This window comes from Meriones unguiculatus, chromosome 3, assembly GCF_030254825.1.
Source record: "Meriones unguiculatus strain TT.TT164.6M chromosome 3, Bangor_MerUng_6.1, whole genome shotgun sequence".
NCBI classification, from domain to species: Eukaryota; Metazoa; Chordata; class Mammalia; order Rodentia; family Muridae; genus Meriones; species Meriones unguiculatus.
In genome coordinates this window covers 90,767,076-90,789,302 of record NC_083351.1, presented here as the reverse complement: position 1 = coordinate 90,789,302, position 22,227 = coordinate 90,767,076, and the positions used below count along the sequence as shown (strand labels likewise).

The 22,227-nt window shown below is 46.3% G+C and overlaps 2 protein-coding genes across 3 annotated transcripts in view; one reads left to right on the top strand and one right to left on the bottom strand.

Moving 5' to 3' along the window:
• The first annotated feature begins 4,959 nt into the window (after positions 1-4,959).
• Positions 4,960-13,586, top strand: LOC110541671 (putative serine protease 47). 2 transcript variants are annotated; one of them, XM_021628382.2, is made up of 4 exons: positions 4,960-5,129; positions 8,096-8,373; positions 10,974-11,137; positions 12,973-13,586. In XM_021628382.2, exons 1-4 carry the CDS (start codon positions 4,984-4,986, stop codon positions 13,270-13,272), a joined length of 888 nt encoding a protein of 295 aa, XP_021484057.2. In that variant the 5' UTR covers positions 4,960-4,983; the 3' UTR covers positions 13,273-13,586. The 2 variants fall into 2 exon arrangements, 1 of the variants encoding a protein (XP_021484057.2); XR_009590343.1 differs by lacking the exons at positions 4,960-5,129; positions 8,096-8,373; positions 12,973-13,586 and adding an exon at positions 10,171-10,353 and having other exon boundaries at positions 10,974-11,108.
• Positions 13,587-17,657: 4,071 nt separating this feature from the next.
• The window catches only part of LOC110541670 (spermatogenesis-associated protein 31D4-like), a 4,772-nt gene continuing 202 nt past the window's right edge, over positions 17,658-22,227 (bottom strand). Inside the window, exons 2-4 of the mRNA XM_021628381.1 lie at positions 21,534-21,576; positions 20,806-20,866; positions 17,658-20,541 (exon numbers count right to left, since the gene is read on the bottom strand). Coding sequence (XP_021484056.1) covers positions 17,658-20,541; positions 20,806-20,866; positions 21,534-21,576 — 2,988 coding nt within the window. The remainder of the gene's footprint in view (positions 20,542-20,805; positions 20,867-21,533; positions 21,577-22,227) is intronic.

The window sequence follows — 22,227 nt, the reverse complement described above, 5'->3', positions numbered from 1 at the left end:
GTTTTAAAAATGTTTTAACAGTTTCTTGAAAATCTCCCATCAAACATCATATTTATAACAACATGAACAGTGTTGATATGGGTGTAGAAATACTTCTTCCTGTTCCTAATAACTTAAAGATACAAAACAAAAAATCTGTCAAACAAAACCAGGCTGGAGAGAATGCTTATGCTCTTGCTGAGGGAAAAGTTGGCTACCCACGTGCAGCATCACAGTGGGAGGCCCACGGCCAGGGAATCACGCCTCTGGCCTTCTTGGGTACTGGACTCACTTGCACAGATCAACACTCAGACACTACTACTGTTGCCCAGTCTACATTTTTTATCGCCTGCTGGACACCTCCTGTTACTACTGTATATAAACCTCTAGATAGTAAGGCCTGCTGGAGACTCCACCCAAAGCCACTATACCACATACACTGCGATGTGCCAGGCCTGCCCAGTGCCTGTCATAAGGAGGGTTTCTGTTGCTGCAATGAAAAGCCATGACCAGAAAGCAAGTTGGGGAGGAAACAGTTTATTTGGCTTATAGTTCCACATCACTGTTCATCACTGAAGGAAGTCAGGACAGGAATTCAAACAGTAGGAACTTTGCAGAGGCCATGGAGGGGTGCTGCTTACTGGCTTGATTGTCAGGGCTTGCTCAGTCTGCTTTCTTACAGCACCCAGGACCACAGCCCAGGGCTCAGCTCTCCCCTGTCAAGCACTAATTAAGGAAGTGTACTAAAGGCTAACCTCTGGCAGAGTCTTACAGAGGCGTTTTCTCAGTCGAGGTTCCCTCCCCTCAGGTGACGTCAGCCTCTGTCAGGCTGACATAAAGCCACCCAGCACAACTGAGCCCTGGACAACTTGACACACAAACACATTACTGTTAAACCACCTCTACTTTCTCCTTCATCCCCGAGATCTCACATTGGGGAGAAAGAACCTTAAAAATCCCACAATCTTTACAAATTCAAATGTTCAGTCTTTAAAACAGCCAATCTATTAAAATTCAGTCTCAAACTTTGGGCTCCTGTGAAAAAAGAAAAATACTTTTCTTACTTAAAGAGGAAAGAACCAGGGCACAGTCACAACGAACTCAAAGCAAAACCAAACTCCAAAAGTGTAAATAACACAATGTCCAATGTCTAGGTTTCACTCATGATCTCCTGGGCTCCTCCAAAGGGCTTGAGTCACTTCTCCAGCTCCACCCTCTGCAGCACACACAGATTGTTTTCTAAGCTCCAGCTGGCCCCGCTGCACTGCTGCTGCTGTTCTTGGTCATCCCATGAAATTAGTATCTCCAAAATAATGGGGTATTCTCCTTTTCATGTTTTCATCATCTACACTATTAAATAGGAAAAGGCTATTTTAGTCAAGCTATCTCACTGAGTTCAGTTCCTCCATAGATGAACCCTATCCCATCTTTTAAACTATTTTCAGAGAGCTCTAAGAGTACTGTAAAAAGAGGTTTTGAATCTGTTACCAAATCTGGCCAGTCAGATTTGTCAACTATTTTTAAGTTTACCCTGTTTGAATTTGCTTAGGAGGAAATAGTCCAAGAAGATTCCTGGAGTCATGTCCTCATTTCGAAATTACTATCTTTATTATCTGTGCTTATCGCAATCTCCAGGCACAAGAAAGACTTCCAAATAGTGGCAAAGTTATTTCTCTAAAAGCAGAAGGGATAGTAAGTTTAGGACTTAGCACTCTGGGCTAGGGATAGGGCGTGCATCTACTTTCAGCTCGAAGACCCCAACTAGTGCAGATCCATAAAGCCTCTGTGCATTGAGCATGTCAGTAATAGAGGGCCTTGTGCTCTGTATGTTCTTTAGTCGTCCTGTTCTTCAGGGTTCCCTGAGCCCTGAGAGGAAGGATTTGATGGAGACCTCCTGTTTAGGGCCGAATACTCCAAGGTCTCTCGCTCTAAATAATGTCTGGATGTGGGTCTCTGTGGATCCCATCTGCTGCAGGAGGAAGCTTCTCTGAAGATGGCTGAGCAGAGCACTGACCTTCCTGGCTGGAGTCTGTATTATTATGTATGTGTTCATATTGAGAAGGGGGTTTATTAAACTGGATACAGGATGTGGTCTGAGTGTTCCAACAGTTACTGTCTTGCAATGGAGAGTTTGAAAGTCTGGGAGTTGTTCAGTCCTTGAGGCTAGATGTCTCGGCAGAACAAACCTGGCACTATAGTCCCTGAGTATTCTTGGAGAGCTGCTGGTATTATATGTTGGAATCCAGTTGACAACAGTAACAGGATAAATGAACTTGCCAGAAAGAGTGAGGCTAAATGGGAAAAAAGCAGATTCCTTCTTCTGTGGGTCTTTTTATATGGGCTGCCACCAGAAGGTGAGGCCCAAATTTAGGGTGTGTTTACCTGCTTCAAATAATCTGATTAAGAAGACCCATCACTTGCTGGGTGGTGGTGGTACACCCCTTTATCCCATCACTCAGGGGCAGATCTTTGAGTTCAAGGCCATCCTGGTTTAGAGCAAGTTTCAAGATGGCCGGGGCTACACAGAGAAACCCTGTTTTACTTAGTTCCAGATGTAGTCAAATTGGCAAACCAAGACTATGTATCACAGACATACCTACTAAGGGGGTTTTCAGGGGAATCCAAGGTTAATGGCCTACCTCCTGTCAGTGTGTGTTGGTGACTAAGGGGAGCTACAGCAGGAGTGACGACATGTAGGAGAGGGTTCACCTACACTACTAGCGATCAGGTACTCCTGGACACCCAATCAGCACACCAAAACCACTGTTGGATTCAGGCCTTGATGGACATCTACCACCAATCTTAAACGTAGGGATCTGGCTGTGCAGAATACCTACCCATCACACCACCAAAATATGCTACAATTGTTTGGGCCTTGCTAAAAATCACTCAAATGGCTGTCCCACAGACAGCGTTAGGAATCAAGCCATACTGGACACACCTGTCCCCTACCACCATGCTACACAGACTGCTGGATAGCCACATCCATGGTCTACTGTCTACTCCACATCCATGTTGCAGCAGACTGCCCCCTCGGCCCAGGCCAAAGGTCAGCACAGGGTCTGGAGAATGTCTACAGCTCCATTTAGAGATCTAGCTGGGAAGTCTCTAGGATCTGATTAACAGTGGCCAGGTCTACACTAAGCAGCCAATTCCTCTACCTTATCTACCCTCTCACCAAGGCCATGGCAAATAGAAATTCCTATAGTCTGAAGTTGGTGCCTGAGTGACGAAGACTGACATAAATAAATGTGAGATGTCCGGTTTTCAAATAAATTCAGATTACATGTGGGAAAAGAACGTCTTTTTTGACATTCAGATGCTTGCCACCACCGTGAAGAAAAATTACTGATTCTTGCAGTTTGATGGCTAGAAATGATCCTTTTCATGTTTTATTTTCCTGATAGCTTCCTGATAGCACATTTTTCCTATGTGAGGATCTTTTTATGGGTGCATGGAAGTCCTGGTGAACCCACCAGCTTCCCCCCTCACCTCCCCACATGGCTGAGCTACACCCCCAGCCTGATTTACCTTTTCATATTCTTTCCTATTTTCCACGCTTCAACTCCCTGCCTTTGGCTCACTGATCTGCAGAAACTTTCCATTGCACCGTTGCTGGCTATTGCCGTGAGTTAGAGGCTGAGAATAGCAGAAACTAGAGCCAGGGTCACTGCGGTCTTGGAGGAGGCCGGATTGGGTGAGAATGGGTAGGAAGGCTGAACTTGAGGAAGGACTTGGGGCCCTGTCTCAAGAACTATCTCAGCAGGGGTCAGGCCCGGGTCAAGCGGGGTCAAGCCCAGGTCAGAACCAACTTCCTCACAGGTCCTAGCATCTGGGATGGGCACTAGGGCGGTGAGGATCCACTGTGGGCCTGGGCCCCTACTCCTCTGGCCTCTGCTGTTACTGCTGCCCCTGAGCTCCGAGGCCGGCTCTGTCCTAAAGCCTGGTGTCCCCAGCCCCTCAAAGGTTCCCGGGCTAGCAGTAGGTACACCGGGGCCACAGCAAGCCTGGAAACCGTCGGCCAGCTGGCACCAGGATTCTGTGAGCAGAGCAGAAGGTCCGTTTGAAAAGCAGTGGGCGGGTGATAGATGGGTGGAGGCCATAAAGGCCAGGTAAGGCACCGGAAGTGGTTCCCTTTTTTTGCCTTCCCCTCAGAACCAGGTGGTCCCAAAGAAAGATTATCTACCAAGGGGCTTTACGTTCCCCCTCTGGGACTGACTCTTCACACCCGAAAGCCTCGTGTGGTGCCGTGGAACCAAAAAGGTGTCCAGGGCTGACCCAGGCGTGGTGGTAGAAAGCATGGAAATTACGGGGAGTGGGGACAAAGCTCACTTGAGGCTTGGGATGCCCTTTCTTAGGAAAAAGGAAATACAACCTGCCAAGAGCTGGACCCATTAATGCCCTTCCAGATGAATCTTAGAAACAAAGTGGTCCTTCTTGACCTCATCCAGTCTCCTTTTAGAAACGCAAAGCAACTTTCCTAGCCCACCCGTCAGCACCGTAGAGTCCTGCCAGTAAGTCTTTCTCCCTGGGATACTTGGCTCACTCAAGTTGGGACAGACACTAGAGAAGCCATGACCTTGAGCAGCTAATATCAGCAGCCTATGAGACTTCCAGATGTTTCATCTGAAAAGTGAACACAGAGATGTTGTTACTTGAGAAAGTGAGGTCACAGGGCCTCTCTTCTGTCCACTGCCCTTGACAGAGCCATGTAAGGATGGGCTGCTGTGGCCACCCTTTTGTTTACCACATCCCATCTTCCCAGACTCCTGGACTCTTGTTTCCGAAGACCTGACACCTGAACTTTTCATGTCCAAGGTGGTGGCCAGTGAAACAGAGACCAGGGTGGCCCAAAGTCACTTGTACAAGTCACTTGGCTTTTGTCATGGTCTTCCAACCTGTGAAGTGGAGGAGGAGCCTCCGAGGGGCGTCATTCTACACTCCGGGTCCTGTGTCTCTAACAGTTTGCATGGGGGTGTCTCCACAGTGTGTGGGAAGCCAAAGATGGTTGGGAAGGTGTTCGGTGGCCAGGACACATTGGCTGGCCAGTGGCCATGGCAGGCCAGTCTGCTGTACCGGGGCTTGCATCTCTGTGGAGCTGTCCTCATTGACTCCTACTGGCTGCTTTCTACAGCCCACTGCTTTCGAAAGTGAGTTTGCCTTATCTGGAACCCCCAGAGAGGGTGTGGGTGGTGAGAAAGACATGGGATGAGAGGAGGAAGGAGGTTAGAGATAACATACCTTTCTCCTCTGGGCTTTTTTCTGGGGCAGTGTACTTCTACCAAAGACACATTGGTCCTTCCTTGACCCACAATGCTGTCTCCCTGGATTATCTCCGTATGCCATCAGAACCTCCTTCCTCCTGTACAGCATCCATTCCCTCCATGTCTGAGGAGAAGCTAGGCCCGCAGTCAGGTTCCAGAGAAGCAGAGGAATTAGACTCTTGACTGTCCATAAATGTTTCCCCCTCTCTGGGTGGCACCACAGGCTAATGAGTATGCCTAGTTATTGGCCTAGAAGACATTCAAGAGTCAAATCATAAAACTGGGATTCAGCCATGGTTTTTAATTAAGTTTCTTTTTTAAAAAGAGATTTGAGGGGAACCTTCCAGTGCTAGAATTCTTTGTTCCTCCAATTCTAAGATATAATGGGGAATACTTTGTCATGAGGTTTGAGTGGAATATCCATTGGCCTGCAGAAAGAAGGCTCCTATCTTGCTTACTTTTCTGTTGCCCAATTAGACACTATGACCAAGGCAGCTTATAAAAGCAAATATTTATTGGGCCTCACAGTTTCAGAGCATTAGAGTCCATGACCATTACAGCAGGGAGTAGGCATGGTACTTGAGCAATAGCTGATAGCTTATATCCCCATTCAGAGACACAAAGGAGAGAGAACGACAAAGAAACAGAGAGAGACAGAAACAGACAGTGACAGAGACAGACAGACAGAAAGAGTGCTAACTGGGAATGGCTTAGGCTTTTGAAACCTAAAAGCTCAACCCCCACACTTCTTCCGTCAAGGCCACATTCCCTAATCCTTCCAAAATAGTTCCACCAACTAGGGATCAAACATTCAAATATAGTCGCCTCTGGGAGCCATTCTCACCTAAATTACTGCATTCTACCACTTTCCCTGGCCCTCTTAAGTTTATGACCATATAAGGAAAACTGCATTTAGTCCAACTTCAAACATTCCCAAGTCTTCTAGTCACAATGCCTTTTCAAAGTCCAAAGTCTCTTTGGAGACTCAGAATAATCTTGTAACCCCTATAAAGTAAGAAAGCAAATTACATACTCCCAGCATAGAATGATATCCGATATATATTACCATTTTAAAAGGGAGGAATAAGGGATGTGGGAAATACAGGATGAATGCAAAAATGAAAGCTAGTAGTGCAAACTCAAACCATGAAGCTCTATGTCCAATGTCAAAGGACATATATGGCTTCACCCTTCCAGCTTTTCTGATTGCAATATACTTTTCTCTTTTGGATTGGTTCAATTCCCTTCCCCTTGACATGTTTCTCACATCTCTGGAACCTCCAGTATCCTGGGGTCTCCAACACAGCATATATACCGGATCCTCCCTGGTCCTCCATGCAGGGGCTTCCCTGCCACATGCCTGGTGCCAGCAGGAATAGCGGGGCTCACCCCGAGAGCACCCTTCCCTTTAGCACCGCCCTCCTCCTTACCTCTCCAGCATCAACCAAGGCTCCAACGTTAAATTTCCTGCTGTTCTTTTTCTCTCCTTAAACTGTGCAGTTTGTATTTCTTTTTGCCCTACTTGCTCTTTTTCATTATAGACCTGCTTAAGAGCAATAATTAATAGCCAAGTGACAAATTTAATATTAGGATGTCTTAAAATGTCTTCCTGTCAATGAAATTAGTCTCAAGAATATTCATAAGACAAGGGCAAACATAGCTATGTTCTTTGCTAAAGTACAGAAGAATGGTTTATAATCCAGTTGCTAATAGTGTTCCCCTCTGAAAAAAAAATATAGTGTTTCTCTCTGAAACCTCTTGAGCTGAGCCTCCCTAGTCCATGTTGCTCTCAACACTATTGTCTTCCAAGGCCCTTGTAGGATGGCCATTTAAGCCCTGCTTAAAGTGTTCAACTGCTTTCCTAGTCCAAAGTCCTAAATCTAACACATTTCTTAAAAACAACAGTCTAACCAGATTGGCCAAGCCTGTCACAGCAATAGCTCACTCACTGGAACTACCTTCTGTCTTAGTTACATTTCTGTTGTCATGATGATACACTATGTTCAAAGCAACATGGGGCCCATCGTTATAGTACATGAACTCACATGGGGTTAAGTACATGATCATGGTCGGAATCATGGCAGACAGGCATGGCACTAGAGTAGCAGCTGAGAGCTTACATTTCATATTCAGGCACAAGGTGTGTGTGGCGGAGGGGTAACTGAGAATTACCTGGGCTTTTGAAGCCTCAAAGACCACCCCCAGTGACACACCTCCTCAGACAAGGCCAGATCTCCTCATCCTTCCCAAACAATTCCATCAGTTAAGGACCAGACATTCAAATATATGAGCCTATGGGGGCCATTCTCATTCAGACCACTACACTCGACTGTCAGAAAGGGAGAGGTCAAGCTGGACAGAATGAAGGCAGAGTGGCTAGTGATACATGAGGGTTCAGAAAGACAGGGCTATTCTCCCACTCAAAGATAATGGTGACAGTCTTAGTGTTCGAATGCTGTGAAGAGACACCATGACCAAGGCAACTCTTATAAAGGCGCACATTTAATTGGGGCTAGCTTGCAGTTTGGTTCAGAGGTTTAGTCCATTATCATAGGAAGCACGGCAACAGGCAGGCAGACATGTTGCTGAAGGAGCCAAGATCTCCATCTTGATCTGAAGGCAGCCAAAATGGAGCCTGGAATTCCACACTGAGCATAGCTTGAGTTATATATGAGACTTCAAAGCTCACCTTCACAGTGACACACTTCCTCCCACAAGGCCACACCCACTCCAACAAGGCCACACCTCCTAATAGTCCCACTCCCCGTGGGCCAAACATTCAAACACATGAGTCTATTGGGGCCAAACCTATTCAAACTACCATAGTAACAACGGCATTCTTTATCTTTCAGCAAATCCCAGGCCCCAGAGGATTATCAGGTACTGTTGGGGAATACTCAGCTGTACCAGAAAACAAACCACACTCAGAAGATGCCTGTGAACCATATCATCAGTCACCCGGACTTTGAGAGGTTCCATTCCTTTGGGAGCGACATTGCGATGCTGCAGCTGCGACTCCCCGTGAACCTCACATCCTATGTTCTACCTGCCTGCCTCCCATCCAGAGACACACAGCTCGCCAACCACACAGCCTGTTGGATAACTGGTTGGGGAATGCTTTCTGAAGACAGTAAGGGAAAGAGAAGTTGGAGAGGGATTGAGGGCAGGGAGAGGAGGAAGACAAGAGATGCATGAGGAGGAAGGAGAGAGGGTCTCAGCTGGCCAGAGACCCAGGCTTGCTTGTGAATCCACGGGCTGTTGTCCCCTACACCTCACCTCCGTGGCCCCTGACACAAGAAGGCCACTCTAGAGTCGTTTTAGCTCTGAAGGTGTGAGAGCCCACAGCTGCAGAGTCCCTGAAGCTCAGGTTCTGACGGTGGGGAACTGTTGACATTTGCCATCAAGAACCTGGGCTCTTTGAATATTAATGATCTCTTTATTCTAAAATTTTAATCAGTCATGGATCTGAGGAGACTTGATTAAACTCAAAGGCCAGCTCACTTCATATTAATCAGGTTTCCAGCACTAACAAAATATCTGAGGTAATTGGTTTTAAAAGGAAAGGTTTATTTTGGCTCATAGTTTCAGAGCCTCTGGTCATTGATCATTTGGCCCTATTGGTTCGGACCAGTGGTGATGCAGCACCCTATGCTGAGGAAATGTGTGCAAGAGCAATGATACATACCTTAGGGTGGTCAGGAAGCAAATCAAGAGGGGGAGGAGAACCCAGTGGTCTCTAATCTTAACAGACACACGTGCACTATGACCTAATTTACTTTCATTAGGATCTACCTCTTGCCAATAGGATGTTCTATTACCAATAGTGTCACAGGCTGAGGACAAAGCCTCAGACACATTGGCCTAAACACTCTATCCAAAGTATAATACGTGACACTACCAAATATCTTGAAAGGTACTTGAGTAAAGCAGAAATCAAGGCACAAGTGGCTTTTTACCACTGAGAACGCATGGTTAAGTGAAGACTATTGTGGCTCCTTAATCCCACCTCATCTCAGCAGGTTCTTGTCCTGTTTTACAGTCTGGCCAGGTGAAGTACATGATAGAGAAATCTTTTGGGTTTTATTTGCCTGTTTTGTTTGTTTCTGGCATTGGGGATTGGTTCGAGTGTCCCACACATGCTCCACCAGTGAACCACTAAGATAACCTTATTCTTGTTATTTTAGATTGAAAGTGGAGAAGTGTATACAGAGTCATACCCCCAGGACTGTTTATTAAAAGATTACAACTTGGGAAATATGCTTATGGAATAATGTAAATGAAAGGAGAATGTAGATCTCTAATTGTTTATAGGATCAGAATTTGGCACATTTCTTCTCCAAAGACATACTTTGGGTGTTTTGGGAAGAACATGTCTCCCTGAGGAGCTTTGCTTAGCATCTTTGTCCTTGTCCACTAAGTATGTCCTCTCTCTCTCTGTCAATCTCTCTCTCTCTCTCTCTCAATCTCTCTCTCTCTCGAGAGAGAGAGAGATTGAGAGAGAGAGAGATCTAGAGAATGTGGGGGGTAATGAGGAGGGATATCATTACCCTCCACATTTTTGAAGGCAGAGCCCACATTTTATTTTACTATAGCAATCTAGTACCTGATGGCACTGTGCTGCTGCTATCCACCCTGGCTTTTTTTTTTTTTTTTTTTTTCTGTAGTCTCTAAAATGGGCCCCTATTTCTGTTCTTGTGTGCTTCTACATGAGTCTTCACTTGGCTGTCAGCATTACATTAAAACATAGCCATGTCATCTCCCTTTCCAGGACCATTCCCCCACCTTCTCACTTGTGCTTTAAATAAAAATCACAAATGCCTGTTGTGGTAGAGGGACTTCCGTGATGGCTGCACCTCGATTCACCTCTGCTTCCTCTATTCTGCTTCCTCATATAGCCAACCCTGGCTTCCTTATTACTACTCCAATATGTTGAGGTTATTTACACACAGGACCCTTGCTTTAATTTTTTTTTTCTATGTAATTTGCTCCACCCTGCAGCCTTGGCATAATCTCTTTCATATTCTCCCACCTGAATTTTACTTACTCTTGTGAGCTAAAGAAGACAGTCTGTACTGTCACCTCTGCTGTATTATTTCTTTAACGCCAACAAGTAAGTTATTTTCTCTGACTTTCTCAACTAAAAATCTTCCATTGTATCATTTTATCTAGCATAGAGCTAAATGATCAATAGACTCACCAATCTATTGATACAGTCAGTGGATGGCTCAGTGAGGTGGAATCAAGTAAGTGGAGAGGAAGGAAAGAAGGAATGAAGGAAAAAGGAAAGAAGGAAGGAAGGAAGGATGAATGGATGGATGGATGGATGGGTGGATGGAATGATGGGTGGGGTAAATGGATAGATTGGTGAAGGGAAAGAAAATGAGTGGGTGTGTTGGTGAGTGGGTGGATCAAGACATAGAATAGAGGTTAGCAATAGATCACAGAGAATGGATGGACAGTTCATGAAAGTGAAGCTGTTAGTGAAAGGTTTCAGAACAACATTGGGCACCTTGAATGTTAGTGGGTTTTGCCTTTTTGTATAGTTGATATGTGATATGTTGCTGGGAAAGAGGTGAAGATGGTAAGTGAGAGTTTCTGAGAAAAAGGAGAGAAGCTCATAAGACCTAGATAGAAGACGGAACTGTCCTGTGGTGAGCATCTGTCAGAGTAGCCTGGACTTCCCCAGCTAAGCCGAAGTGTCAGTCACTGACCTCCTCCTTATTTTCACAGCAAAACTGTTACCACCATTCTCACTCCAGGAGGGTGAGGTGGGCATCATAGACAATGAGTTCTGTAATGCCTTGTATGGGCGCACACCAGACCAAAGCCTGAACTATATTCATGAGGAAATGCTATGTGCGGGAGGCCTCTCCACAAGAAAGTCCATCTGCCGGGTGAGTAAGGCAGTCATGTGGCCACCCCCCCCCATGCCTGTCCTCTCTCAGTTCCTCCAGAGTTAGTCATACTGTCCTCTAGGCTCTGTGGAGATGCCCACACTTCCTGTCTCATTACCTCTGCTCGTTTTTCTTGGGTTCCTGCCTCAACAGACTCCTTGTTTTGCTTTCACATTCACAGACACTTTTTGTTGCATATTTTATACTTTTTATTGAGGCATAACATATACAAGTATGTAATTTGGTTTTTCTTTTTAAAAATTATTTTTTTATTTATTACACTTTATTCACTTTTTATCCCAGCTGTAGCCCCCTCCCTTATCCTCTTCCAATCCCACCCTACCTCCCTCTTCTCCTCCCATGGCCTTCCCCCAGTCCACTGATAGGGGAGGTCCTCTTCGCCTTCCATCTGACACTAATCTATCAGGTCTCATCAGGACTGGCTGCATTGTCTTCCTCTGTGGCCTGGTAAGGATGCTCCCCCCTCAAGGGGGGGGGTGATCAAAGAGCCAGCCACTGAGTTCATATCAAAGACAGTCAGTCCTGTTCCCATTACTAGGGAACCCACTTGAACACTGAGCTGCCATGGGCTACATCTGTGCAGGGGTTCTAGGTTATATCCATGCATGGTCCTTAGTTGGAGTATTGGTCTCAAGAAAGACCCCTGGGCCCAGACGTTTTGGTTCTGTTGCTCTCCTTGTGGAACTCCTGTCCCCTCCACATCTTTTATTTTCCTCTTCTTTCATAAGATTCCCTGCACTCTGCCCAAAGTTTGGCTATGAGTCTCAGCATCTGCTTCAATACCCTGATGGGCAGAGTCTTTCAGAGGCCCTCTGTGGTAGGCTCCTGTTCTGTTCCTTGTTTTCTCCCTCTTCTGATGTCTATCCCATCTGCTTTTCTGAATGAGGATTGAGCAGTTTCCCCAGGGTCCACCATCTTGATTAGCTCAAATACGTAATTTGTAAGTAAATGGTTTCGTAAAGTTTTTAGTGCTGATTCAGCATGCTCCTGGTACCCATCTCCCTTTCTTGCCGCCAAATGTATTTTGCATGTTCATTGTCAAATGCTGTCTTCTGTGAGGTTTTGTTTAAGTTTCTCTCTCTCTCTCTCTCTCTCTCTCTCTCTCTCTCTCTGGTTGGGTTGCCAGGAGCTCTTTATATGGTATAGTTCTAAGTTCACTATTGGACATAACAGGTTGTCTGGGGAAATTGTCTCAGTGAGGGAAAATGGCTAGTCTGGAGTGTCACAACCAGGGCCCAGATGTTTGGACTCCAATATCACCCCATCTCTGTAGGAGTCAGCCTCCTGAGCTGACATAGTCATCATTATAATCATCATGGGGTTTTCTTAGAGGAATTTCACAACTCCAGTAACTCTTCGCAGTGTCCTGAAGACTCCTGCCCATTGCCTGGTGGTATGAGCCATCTTCAGCCAGCCAGGCAATGGACATTTTTTTTTCAAGAGTCTTAGTTCATAGGTTGAGAAAATATTCCAGGCCAAGGTGACCAAAAGCAGAGGAGTTGACTGGATATATTGTGGCAACTCAAGATTTACAGAGCCAGGATCTACACATAGCTATTAGCAGAACCAGCTTGCTTACAAGTCTCTAAACTTTCCCTTGTAGATATCATGTATGGCCAGCAGAGGGCAAACCCATATGTTTATAACCTCAGATCTGTCCTCATCCACCCAGGAAACTGATTTAGGAGCTTCTTGCTGTTCAATCCCAGTGTCCCTCCCCTACATTTTGCCTAATGGCACTGTGTAGGGTCCTGACATGCAATTTGTATTTCTGGTCCGAAGCAGATCTCACACTAACTACTCTCTCTTCTTAGGGTGATTCTGGGGGACCCCTCGTCTGCTACCACATCAGTGCATTTGTCCTGGTAGGACTGGCTAGCTGGGGCCTGGAGTGCCGGTATCCCGTTTACCCCAGCGTCTTCACCAGGGTCCCCTACTTCACTGACTGGATCAGCCAAGTCAAGAGACTCACTCCCCTTCCAGAACCTGAATCTCCTCATACAGAACTCCAACCCAGGCCTCTGAGGGCTGCTGGCTCCTCGCAGCCCTGCAGTGGCCTCCTAGCTGCACAGATTTGGTCCCTGCTGCTATTTATCCCCAAGGCTCCACAGTAGGCTCCAGGTGAGCACCAGGCCTTTAAGCTTTCTTTGCTCAGACTTCCCTAAGCTACAGCCTCCACTCTTTAGTTTACCGTCCACACATTTTCCTCAGCATATTTGGTCACTCGCTGCCACTACCCAAACAAGCCTAGAAAAGCCTACCAATAAAGCCTCATCTTCCCCCAGCTCTGGTTGCAATGCCTTTGTAGGCTTCCCATATCCCTCAGTGACAAGGCTTACCCTGGGAGTGAGCCATCGGGCCTTGAAAGGGAGAAGATGGAGCTTCTCAAGAAAACACTCCTTGAGGAAAAGGCAGGGAAATGGGGGCATGCACCACAGGAACACTGAGGAAATTATGTATCCTTGGAACTGAGTGAAGCTTACCCTGCCTTGGGGAATGCCAAATCCTTCAGGGAAAGTAGAATTTTACACTTCCTGGAGTTAGATCAGCATCTCTTCTGGGACTTCAAGGAAGAAGAGCCGGAGCACAGGGAACCTGGGGGACTGTGTTAGGTAACTTTGTGGGGCTAGGGTGCCACAGGGATAGACAGTGACTTGTGGCTAATGGCCTCAGGGACTAGACCATTGGTCAACAGCAGACAGAAGAGGCTCTAGTGCCTGGATGAAAACTAACCATTAAGCCTCCTGCTCAGATCTCTACTCTGAGTGAATTCTCAACATCACCCTTACCTACTCCCAAGAGCCCCACTCTCCCCATGAACCTGGTCCCTCATGTCCAAAGCCCAGGCCACACCTGTTTCTGTCCACACTTCAATGGTTATAACTTAATGTAACTTTGTCTGTTTAGTTGGATTTGGTAATCTAAGGGGATTTAAGATAATAACAACAATAAAATAGTGTTCTGGGCCACTCTTTTTGCAAATGTACCAGGTGCAGAGTATTTCTGTGGCCAGCAGGAGTTAAGAGGCCTCACAGTGCTACTCACTCCAGCTTCACAACCACAATAAAGAGGACCACTCCCACTTACTCCAGGCTCACAAGCACCAGACAGCACTCCTGAGGGTTCGTACAAGTGCTTGGGGATCCTAATGTGGTCTACACTTTCTCTCACTGCTAGTGCGGATGCGCTTGTGCTCACTAGCAGCGGAGTGTCCTTGTTTTCAATCTTTGCTGCTTGTGCAACAGGACTTCCATCAAAAAAGGAGCTTGTGAACACGTAAGAACGTATGCTGCACACAGCCTCAGCTCCAGGAAGTGGTGTCTAAAGTGCACGTCTAACACGAAAAAGCCCAAGTTTGCGCTCCAGTACTGCATACACAAGGCATGATGAGGAGCCCTCGTAATCCCAGGACGTTGAAGGTAGAAGCAGAAGGATTAGAACTTCAAGACCATTTTCAGCTACACAGGAACTTCCGGGTGAGCCTGGAATATACAAAAGCATGGTTCCCCCACTCTTACCCACCCTCCCATGTGAGAGTGTCTTCTTAGTCGATTCTTGCAAGAGACTTCCATGGAGGACCCTGTATCTGGCCACAACTCCGCTTCCAAAGCAACTTACACATCTGTGTTAGTATTGGACCTTGCTGCTCAAATATCTATGGAATTAAGCACTCAAATGATTCACCTTGAGACAAGCTGGTTATGGGGTCTTGCAGCACAGTTCATCCAGACTCTGAGATTCCACGTAGCAGGTTGTCCTCTTTATTGAGGGCTCTTAAAGTCTGGGGAGAAGTTACCTGACAGTGGTGTGGTTCACACATATTTAGTCAAGGATGCTCAGGTGGCTCAGCATGTTTTATGAGTTCTTTCACTGGCCCCACAGTTACCATGACAACTCCTCAGACTAACCACACTCTAGAAACCTGTGTTATCGTTGGGCCTCTCATGGGCTTTTGAAACCTCTAAACCAAACCCCAGTGACATACTTCCTCCAACAAAGCCACATCTCCCAATCCTCCTAATCCATTCAGAGTTCCACTTCCTGGTGACTAAGCATCCTAATACACAAGCCTGCTGGGGATATTCTTATTCCAACCACCACAATGGTCCTACAGTCTAAACCATGTATCTCAACCTATAAGAACACAAAACTAGCTGGCTGTGGTGGTGCATGCCAGTAAGATTTGCTGAAGAAGGCGGAGGCAGGAGGATCATGAGTTTGAGGCCAGGCTGGGCTACACATAAAAAAAAGAACACAAAACTCAGCTCTAGCTGAGCCTAATTTATCTATTAGTTGACACCATGTAAAGTACTCGCTTTTATATTCTCGTGAAGGTAAGCGGAGCTCTATTAGCACCAAGTAACTACCGAGGGCATCAGTGGTAAGTAGTAGAACAGGAACCAAACCTCAGACACCTCTTAAGAAGGCTTGAACATCTTCCTTTGTCACAGGCTGTGCCTACACACCGGCTGCCTGAGCCTCAGATTCCTAGGAGAGGCTTAATCTGACCTATCAACATCAACTCTGGGAGATAGTATAGAATAGAGCCACTGAGCCTCAGGTTCAGCTTGCCAGATACTGGGATGTCCCCAAAGAGGAGGACTAGAAAGATCTATGACTAGCCGTGCCCTCGAAGATGATGCAATGGATACTGTTCAATTGCCAAAGTAAAGCTCTGTCATAGTGTGGAGTGAAAAGACACGAGCTGACTCCTGTGAGAGCCTCTGCTTTCTAGTCTGTAGCAGATGGTCTTGGGGATGTAACCAAATGCAATTGAGTTCACAACTTGGTGAATGTGAAGCCAGAACAGGCACAATCATATTAAAGATTAAAGAGTAGAACAAGATTGTCTGCAGCAACTGAGTAGAGTATGGGAATAATTTCCCAAACACTGTCTCCCCCAAACAGAGAAAGCATAGCGATTTTACTATAGGAGGCTATTTGTACCCATATATGAACAGGCCAATTCTTAAGCATTGTCAGTTTAAGCTACTCTAGACTCATTTGGGGGGGCATATTTAATTCAGTCTCAGAATACATAAATGATTAAAGTGGTAAACAGAAATGTCTCTGAGTATGTTCAGTTTGCACCATAAAACTTTAGGTGAAAGGAAAAGATATTTTGAAGAATGCCTACCTGGCTTGGTCACTTATAAATCTATCTCCCTAAGCCCTTGAGACATTTCACTGACTCTTAGAAGATCAGGGATAGATGATCTATATTTACCGAAAGACTGGGGTGCTTTACCTTTCTAGTAAAAAATGAAACCTTGCAGTAAAGGGCAAGTGAAGCCTTAGGCCCACGTGGGGCAGCCTACCACTGTAACTTGAGTGGATATATACATATGTAATTGTTTTCTTAAAACATTAAGATACCTGAATAAAACAAATCACAAATAAAATAAGCAAGTTGACATTTGCAGCTTGAAAGATTAGGTAATCTTCCAATGAATAGGGGTCAACGCAGTTAAGCCAACAGACCAGATAGAAAACTAGGGGAAAAATGGACACTCATTGTGATATCGACAATTTCATTGACTATGGTTTTCAGTTTTTGGTTATAACAAAAGAACTTAAAATAAGATTTAAGCTTAAACAAGCTAAGTAGGGCAATAGGCAAAAAGACTCATTACTGTTTTGGCTTTATCATTACCGAGTTTTTTGTTGGTTCAGAGGGTAGATATTTTAAAAGCTGCAAAATGCTGATAATTCTATAAATATCATCTCCTAAGCCAGGAGAAATAATGTTACTCTCCTTTTAGCTGTCTTCTTCTGGACCAGAGTTAAGAAGCCATACTGCGTTGTCTTGGCCTCAGCCCCTTCCCCGCATAGCAGCACAAGGTTTATGGAGGAGTTAGGGAGAAAGGATGTGTGTAGAAATGTCAAAGTACATGGTATGGCATTTGAACAGCAAACTATAACAAAATCACCCCTTCAAATCTCACAAATATACTTGTCCTTTGCAGGTGACATGACCTAGTAAGGAGACCTCTGCTCTCAAGGATATGAAAGTCAGTGAGGGAGAAGGTGTCGGCTGCCACATGCTGGCAATAAGGCTAAGCTAAGAGATAGGAAGCAGAGCTCCTCTCCAAATCACTAGAGTGTGAAAGCCCTTTTAGGGACATCTCAGACTGATTCTCCAAAAAGAGCCTTAGAGAGTCAAGTTATACTTCAGAAGCCCAAAGAGGAAGTAAGTGAGAGCAAAACTAACTTGTCCTTTTTCCTGAGCACAAGCACTACCTGAAAGCCAGGTCACACAGAGAAAACACAGACACAGACACTTTATCAGAACATTTATTAGGGGTAATCAGTATTGTCAATAAAGGATGGAATGCTGAGGAGAGAAAAAAATTTTTTTTTCTGATAGAAATTAGGGAAAAAAACATTTTCTCTTGTAAAATTGAGATGAGCTTCCTGACACAGAGCCTGCAACTAAGGGGAGAAACGGAAGGTACCTGGTCAAAATGACAGCTACTGTGAGATATTGGTGAGGCTCTGGCTACTGTGGAGCATAGATGGGCACTGCCTCTGACACAGTAGCGTCTTCTGTAAAGCCACACATTCCCGAAACTGTTTGGACCTGTCTGCCACTGTCTCCCATCCATTCCTTTTGGCCAACGAAAGCATCACCTGCACCAAGCTCTCCTGGCTTACAGGTTGGAGGGTGTGCTTTCTTGGCAGATGGAGGGAGCTCCTTGTTCTGGCTCTTCTCTGAGACATATGGAGGCATCCAGGGCTCCTGCTGCTGTTCCACACTAGGCCTTGCTGTGGACAAGTGGACCTGCTGCACCTGAGCAGCATCTACAGGTCCGCTGGAAGGGTCCTGATTGAGTAACACGTTGTAACTGAATTTTTCTGAGACAAGGAGCACGCTGTTTTGGGGCTCTAGAGCTTGGATAGGCTGACTGCTCTCTGATTTAAATTTCTCCTCCCTGGACACCTGACTGTTCAAGTCAGATGTCTGAGTTTCCTGGGGGCCTGATATCCCCTTCATGGCCCTTCCAGCTAACAGAGTACGCTGTGCTTCTGTTGTGTTCCCATCTGCCCCCTGGGCGCTCTCGCACTGGCTGGTGTTGAAGATCTTGGTAGGTTGTGGCTGAAGACCACTGAGCTGCCCTCCCTTGGCTATGTTACCGACCTTGCTGGATACATATGCATTTTTGTCATTCATATTTGCTCCTTGAGGCCTATTGACTGTTTCCCCAGAACTTAATCTCCTGCCCAATGGCACAGGGCCAGCCTTAGCCGACATTCTGGGCACATCTGGGCTATGTCTATTTTCCTCTGACTTTTCCCGGCTGGTGCTGTCTAAGATAATGGATGTCTGTGGCAGAACAGACTTTGTCATTCTCTTTTTGTTCTCGATATGCTCATCCTTGTTATCAGAAGGTGACTGTCTCTGGGCCTTGTGATCTTTGATGCTCACATGTGAGGAAAAAGGGAGAGGATGATGTCTTGACCTGGACGTGAGGCCAGGGACCTGACCCTCATTTGTTTTATTAAGAGGCCTGATCAGAAGTTCTTGCAGAGAAGTTTCAAGTTTGTTCTGACACTGGCTCACCTCTGAGTCCCCTGAAGGTTTTCCTGAAAGACTGCCTGAGTAGCGTGGTAGGTTTGTCTCACCATCAGATTGCAGGCCGTTATCTAGAGTGCCCTTGATGTTCCTCCATTGCTGGTGTTTTTGAACAGTCTCTAGGCTATGTCCCTTTGCCTTCAACAGTTTTTCCCCTGATTGCCTTGCTGGAAAGCTTCCGGGTTGGTTCAATGCAATGCTGTAGAAGTCTTCGTTGCTATGTTTCTTAAAGAAAGAGATCCATGAAAGCCCATAGTTGCTTGCAGATGAGGATGGCTCTGGAATTTCTGCCTGAGGATTCATCCATGTCCGAGACTTCAGGACCCTCTGGGGAAGGCCCCAGCGTTGGAGGATGAGCCTCTTTCGAAGGTGGTGCTCAAGTTTCTTCTGGAGCTCATTGGCGAGGAGGAAATTTCCAAAAGAGATGGACCTTGGAACATGGGTCTTGGAAGGCAACCTGGCCAATGAGGGCTTGGGAGGTGGGGGACAAAATTTTTCCTGGGAAGTTTTGACCACAGTGGGTAAACCCCACACTTTCTCCTGTTCCTTTTTCAAGATGTTGTATTCCAGGCAGTGGACAGCAGATGGCTCAAGAAGTGGGGCCTCATCCTTGGGTCTGTGAAAATACACCCCACAGATTTTAAGCTGGGACCGAGGAGAAGATGACAGCACTGGGACTGGAGGTTGAAGCTGAGCCTGGGACTGTGCTGGAGAGAGAGGTTGGGGCGAGCTCTGTAGTAGACTTTCAGGCAGGGACAGCTGTGTGGGGGGGGTAAGCACTAAGGATTCTGCGAGTCTGTTGAAGCATCCAGAGATGTGGGAACTGTCAGCCCACACAGAAGCCACAGAGTTCATAGACTCGCTGTGTAGAGAAGGGAGGCCCCAGAAGAGCTGGAAGGGATTGGCCTCGAGCTGGTCTTCGGAAGTCTTGGGATAAGGCGACTGCTGATGCATGCGAAGTCTCTCTCGTTGGCCATTGCTGCTCCCCAGAGGATGTGAAACTGCCAGATTCTGTTGATCAGACTCTGAGATCTTCCCCCAACTTGTAAATGAATCATCCCTCCTTCCATCTTGTCTCTCTAGTAGTGCCATGCCATTGGGGCTGGAAGAGTGAAGGTTTTCAGGCAATGTGAGGTAGCTTGTGGTGTTTTCCCATAAGTAGGATTCAGAAAAATGGAGGTCAAAAAGCTCTAGGTTAGCTGAATGTGCTGGCTCCAACTGTGAAGAGTTGCCAGCATCAGTCTGACACTGCGTCAATTCTGACACTGCAGGCCCTGAACTGCAGATGCCTTTGTTTATTGCGGTGTTAGTGAACAGCTTCCTAGGGCTGCCCACCAGAGACAGAATGGTTGCTGACTGGAGCAGTTCTGTTTCCTGAGTGGCATGTTGTGGAAGAGGGAAAGAGTCAAGTGAATAGAGTGAGTCATGGTCCAGTGGGAATTTAGCATTCACAGGAATGGACTCTGACAGTAGGGAGTCATCCAGTGACGAGGCAGAAAGTTTATCTTCCAAGTGAGCACTCTGGTGAGGTGAAATAATAGAGGACGAATGTAGAGAAGAAGGCTTCTGTGGAGAGTCTGAAATTAGATGTCCTAGAGGATTTTCTGGGAGGGGAAAGGATAGAGTCAGTGACGTCTCAGTCACAGAAACTGTGGAATGCACACTGGATACAGAGGCAGCACCATCTTCGTGGGTGGCCTGAGAAAGCAGACGACTGATCTTAGTAGTTGCTCCATTACACACATCACAGAGGGGATCTGGACATAGTAGTTGCCGAAAGTGGGAGCAATCATACAGCTCACCTATGGGGCTACAGGAGATAGAAATTTTAATTGTTGTAAAAACCAGCATTGAAAAGGGCCTGCCAGCCTAGCTGTGATGGAGACACCCAAAGCCTGTATATCTATTCATCTTATGCCACCCATGGCTTACAGAGAGGCTATAGCCTCTCTCCATGCTCTTCATTTATGTATTTGTCCCCTTGGATAGCCTTCCCCTGACAACAGCAAGCTGTGATGAATCTCTGTGATGCTTTGATCACAGGAAAAATGAGGCCCAGGGAAGGGGGGATCACCTTTGCACGACAGACAGCAGCTTCCTGTGCTCCTGTGTTTGTCTCTGGGAAGCTCGATAACCTGGGACCGCAGAGGTGTTAGTTGTAGGGAAGAAAGGTATAGATACGATGGTCAGATAGAAATCCTTTTAAGGAACATACTTAGGCTGTTAAAGTCTGAAAGTACCAAGAACAAATAGACAAAGTCAAATTGATCAGGAAGGTTCACATGAGCCAGGCATGTGGCGCACTCCTGTAATCCCAGCATTTGGGGAGGCAGAGGCAGGCAATCCGAGTTGGAGGCCAGCCCGGTGTGCAAAGGGAGTCTAGGACAGCCAACACTGCACACAGAAACAAGACAGAAACAGAAGGTTCGCATGTATGTGGCTTTATCTAGAAGTTCCTTCATCTACATTGTCCCACGTGACGGTGCTCAAAACACCATGTGAGGCACACGAGTCTCGGCTTCCTCAGAGGTGGCAAGCGTGTGGATGCTAGCAGGAGGCAGAGCTTGTAGCTCCAGAACAAGCACGTAAAAGTATAGTCCTCCCTGGACAGTGCGCACTGCATATGTGGCACTCACTGTCCAGATGGTGCACGGCGACGTCATGCCCGTAGGAGAGCTGACGCTGGCATGGCTTTCGTGCTGTCTTCCTGTGAGGACTATTTCCTGTGTCACAGAACTAGGACCTTACAGAAATGACAGGACGGGAAACTGGGAGGAGGGAGTCCAGCAGACAGGAACCTACCTTTACATGATCTCCTCCTTCCCTGCTTAGCTGTGCCCTGCCACTGTGGAAAGAGAGAAATGAACAAGGTGTTGGAGTTTTTCCCTAGTGTTTGTCTTCAAGAAACCCAGACTTCAAAAACCAAGAAGACTATAACATCTTTTCCAATTAATGAAATTTAGTCCTTTCTTAAATTAACTTTCAGAGGTGGCCAGGTGTTTGTTTTTCCTTCTTTGAGGATTCTGTCTGAATTCCAAGAGCTGCACTTGGGATTATCAGTCAGAAATGTGAGGCCAGTAGCAACATCTGTGCTCTCTTGGAGACCCTCTGTCCTGTGGGACAAAGCTCAGGTTTCAGTTCTGCTCAGAGGCTCTTGTAGTCAGCACTGCCTTCCTGATCACCCCAACTTGGAGGACAGTTGATGAATGTATGTGCAGGATGAGAATTAAGCCTGGGATGCTCATCAGGAGAAGCTATCCTCCTTCACAGTATCTACTTTCTTGACCCTTACCCTGGAACCTTTCTCCATACCCAGAGTGGTACACTGAAGATCCAAATGAAAACTTTAGTCCTCCCTGTCTTCCTCCTGTGCCAGGACTCACACCCTAGGACAGCAATGTGCCTTCCTCTCCCTAGGCTCTCATCTCAGGCAGGGCTCTGAGAGAGTCAAGCTCATCCAGTCCTAGAGCATAGCAATAAGGACTATCTCCTCAGG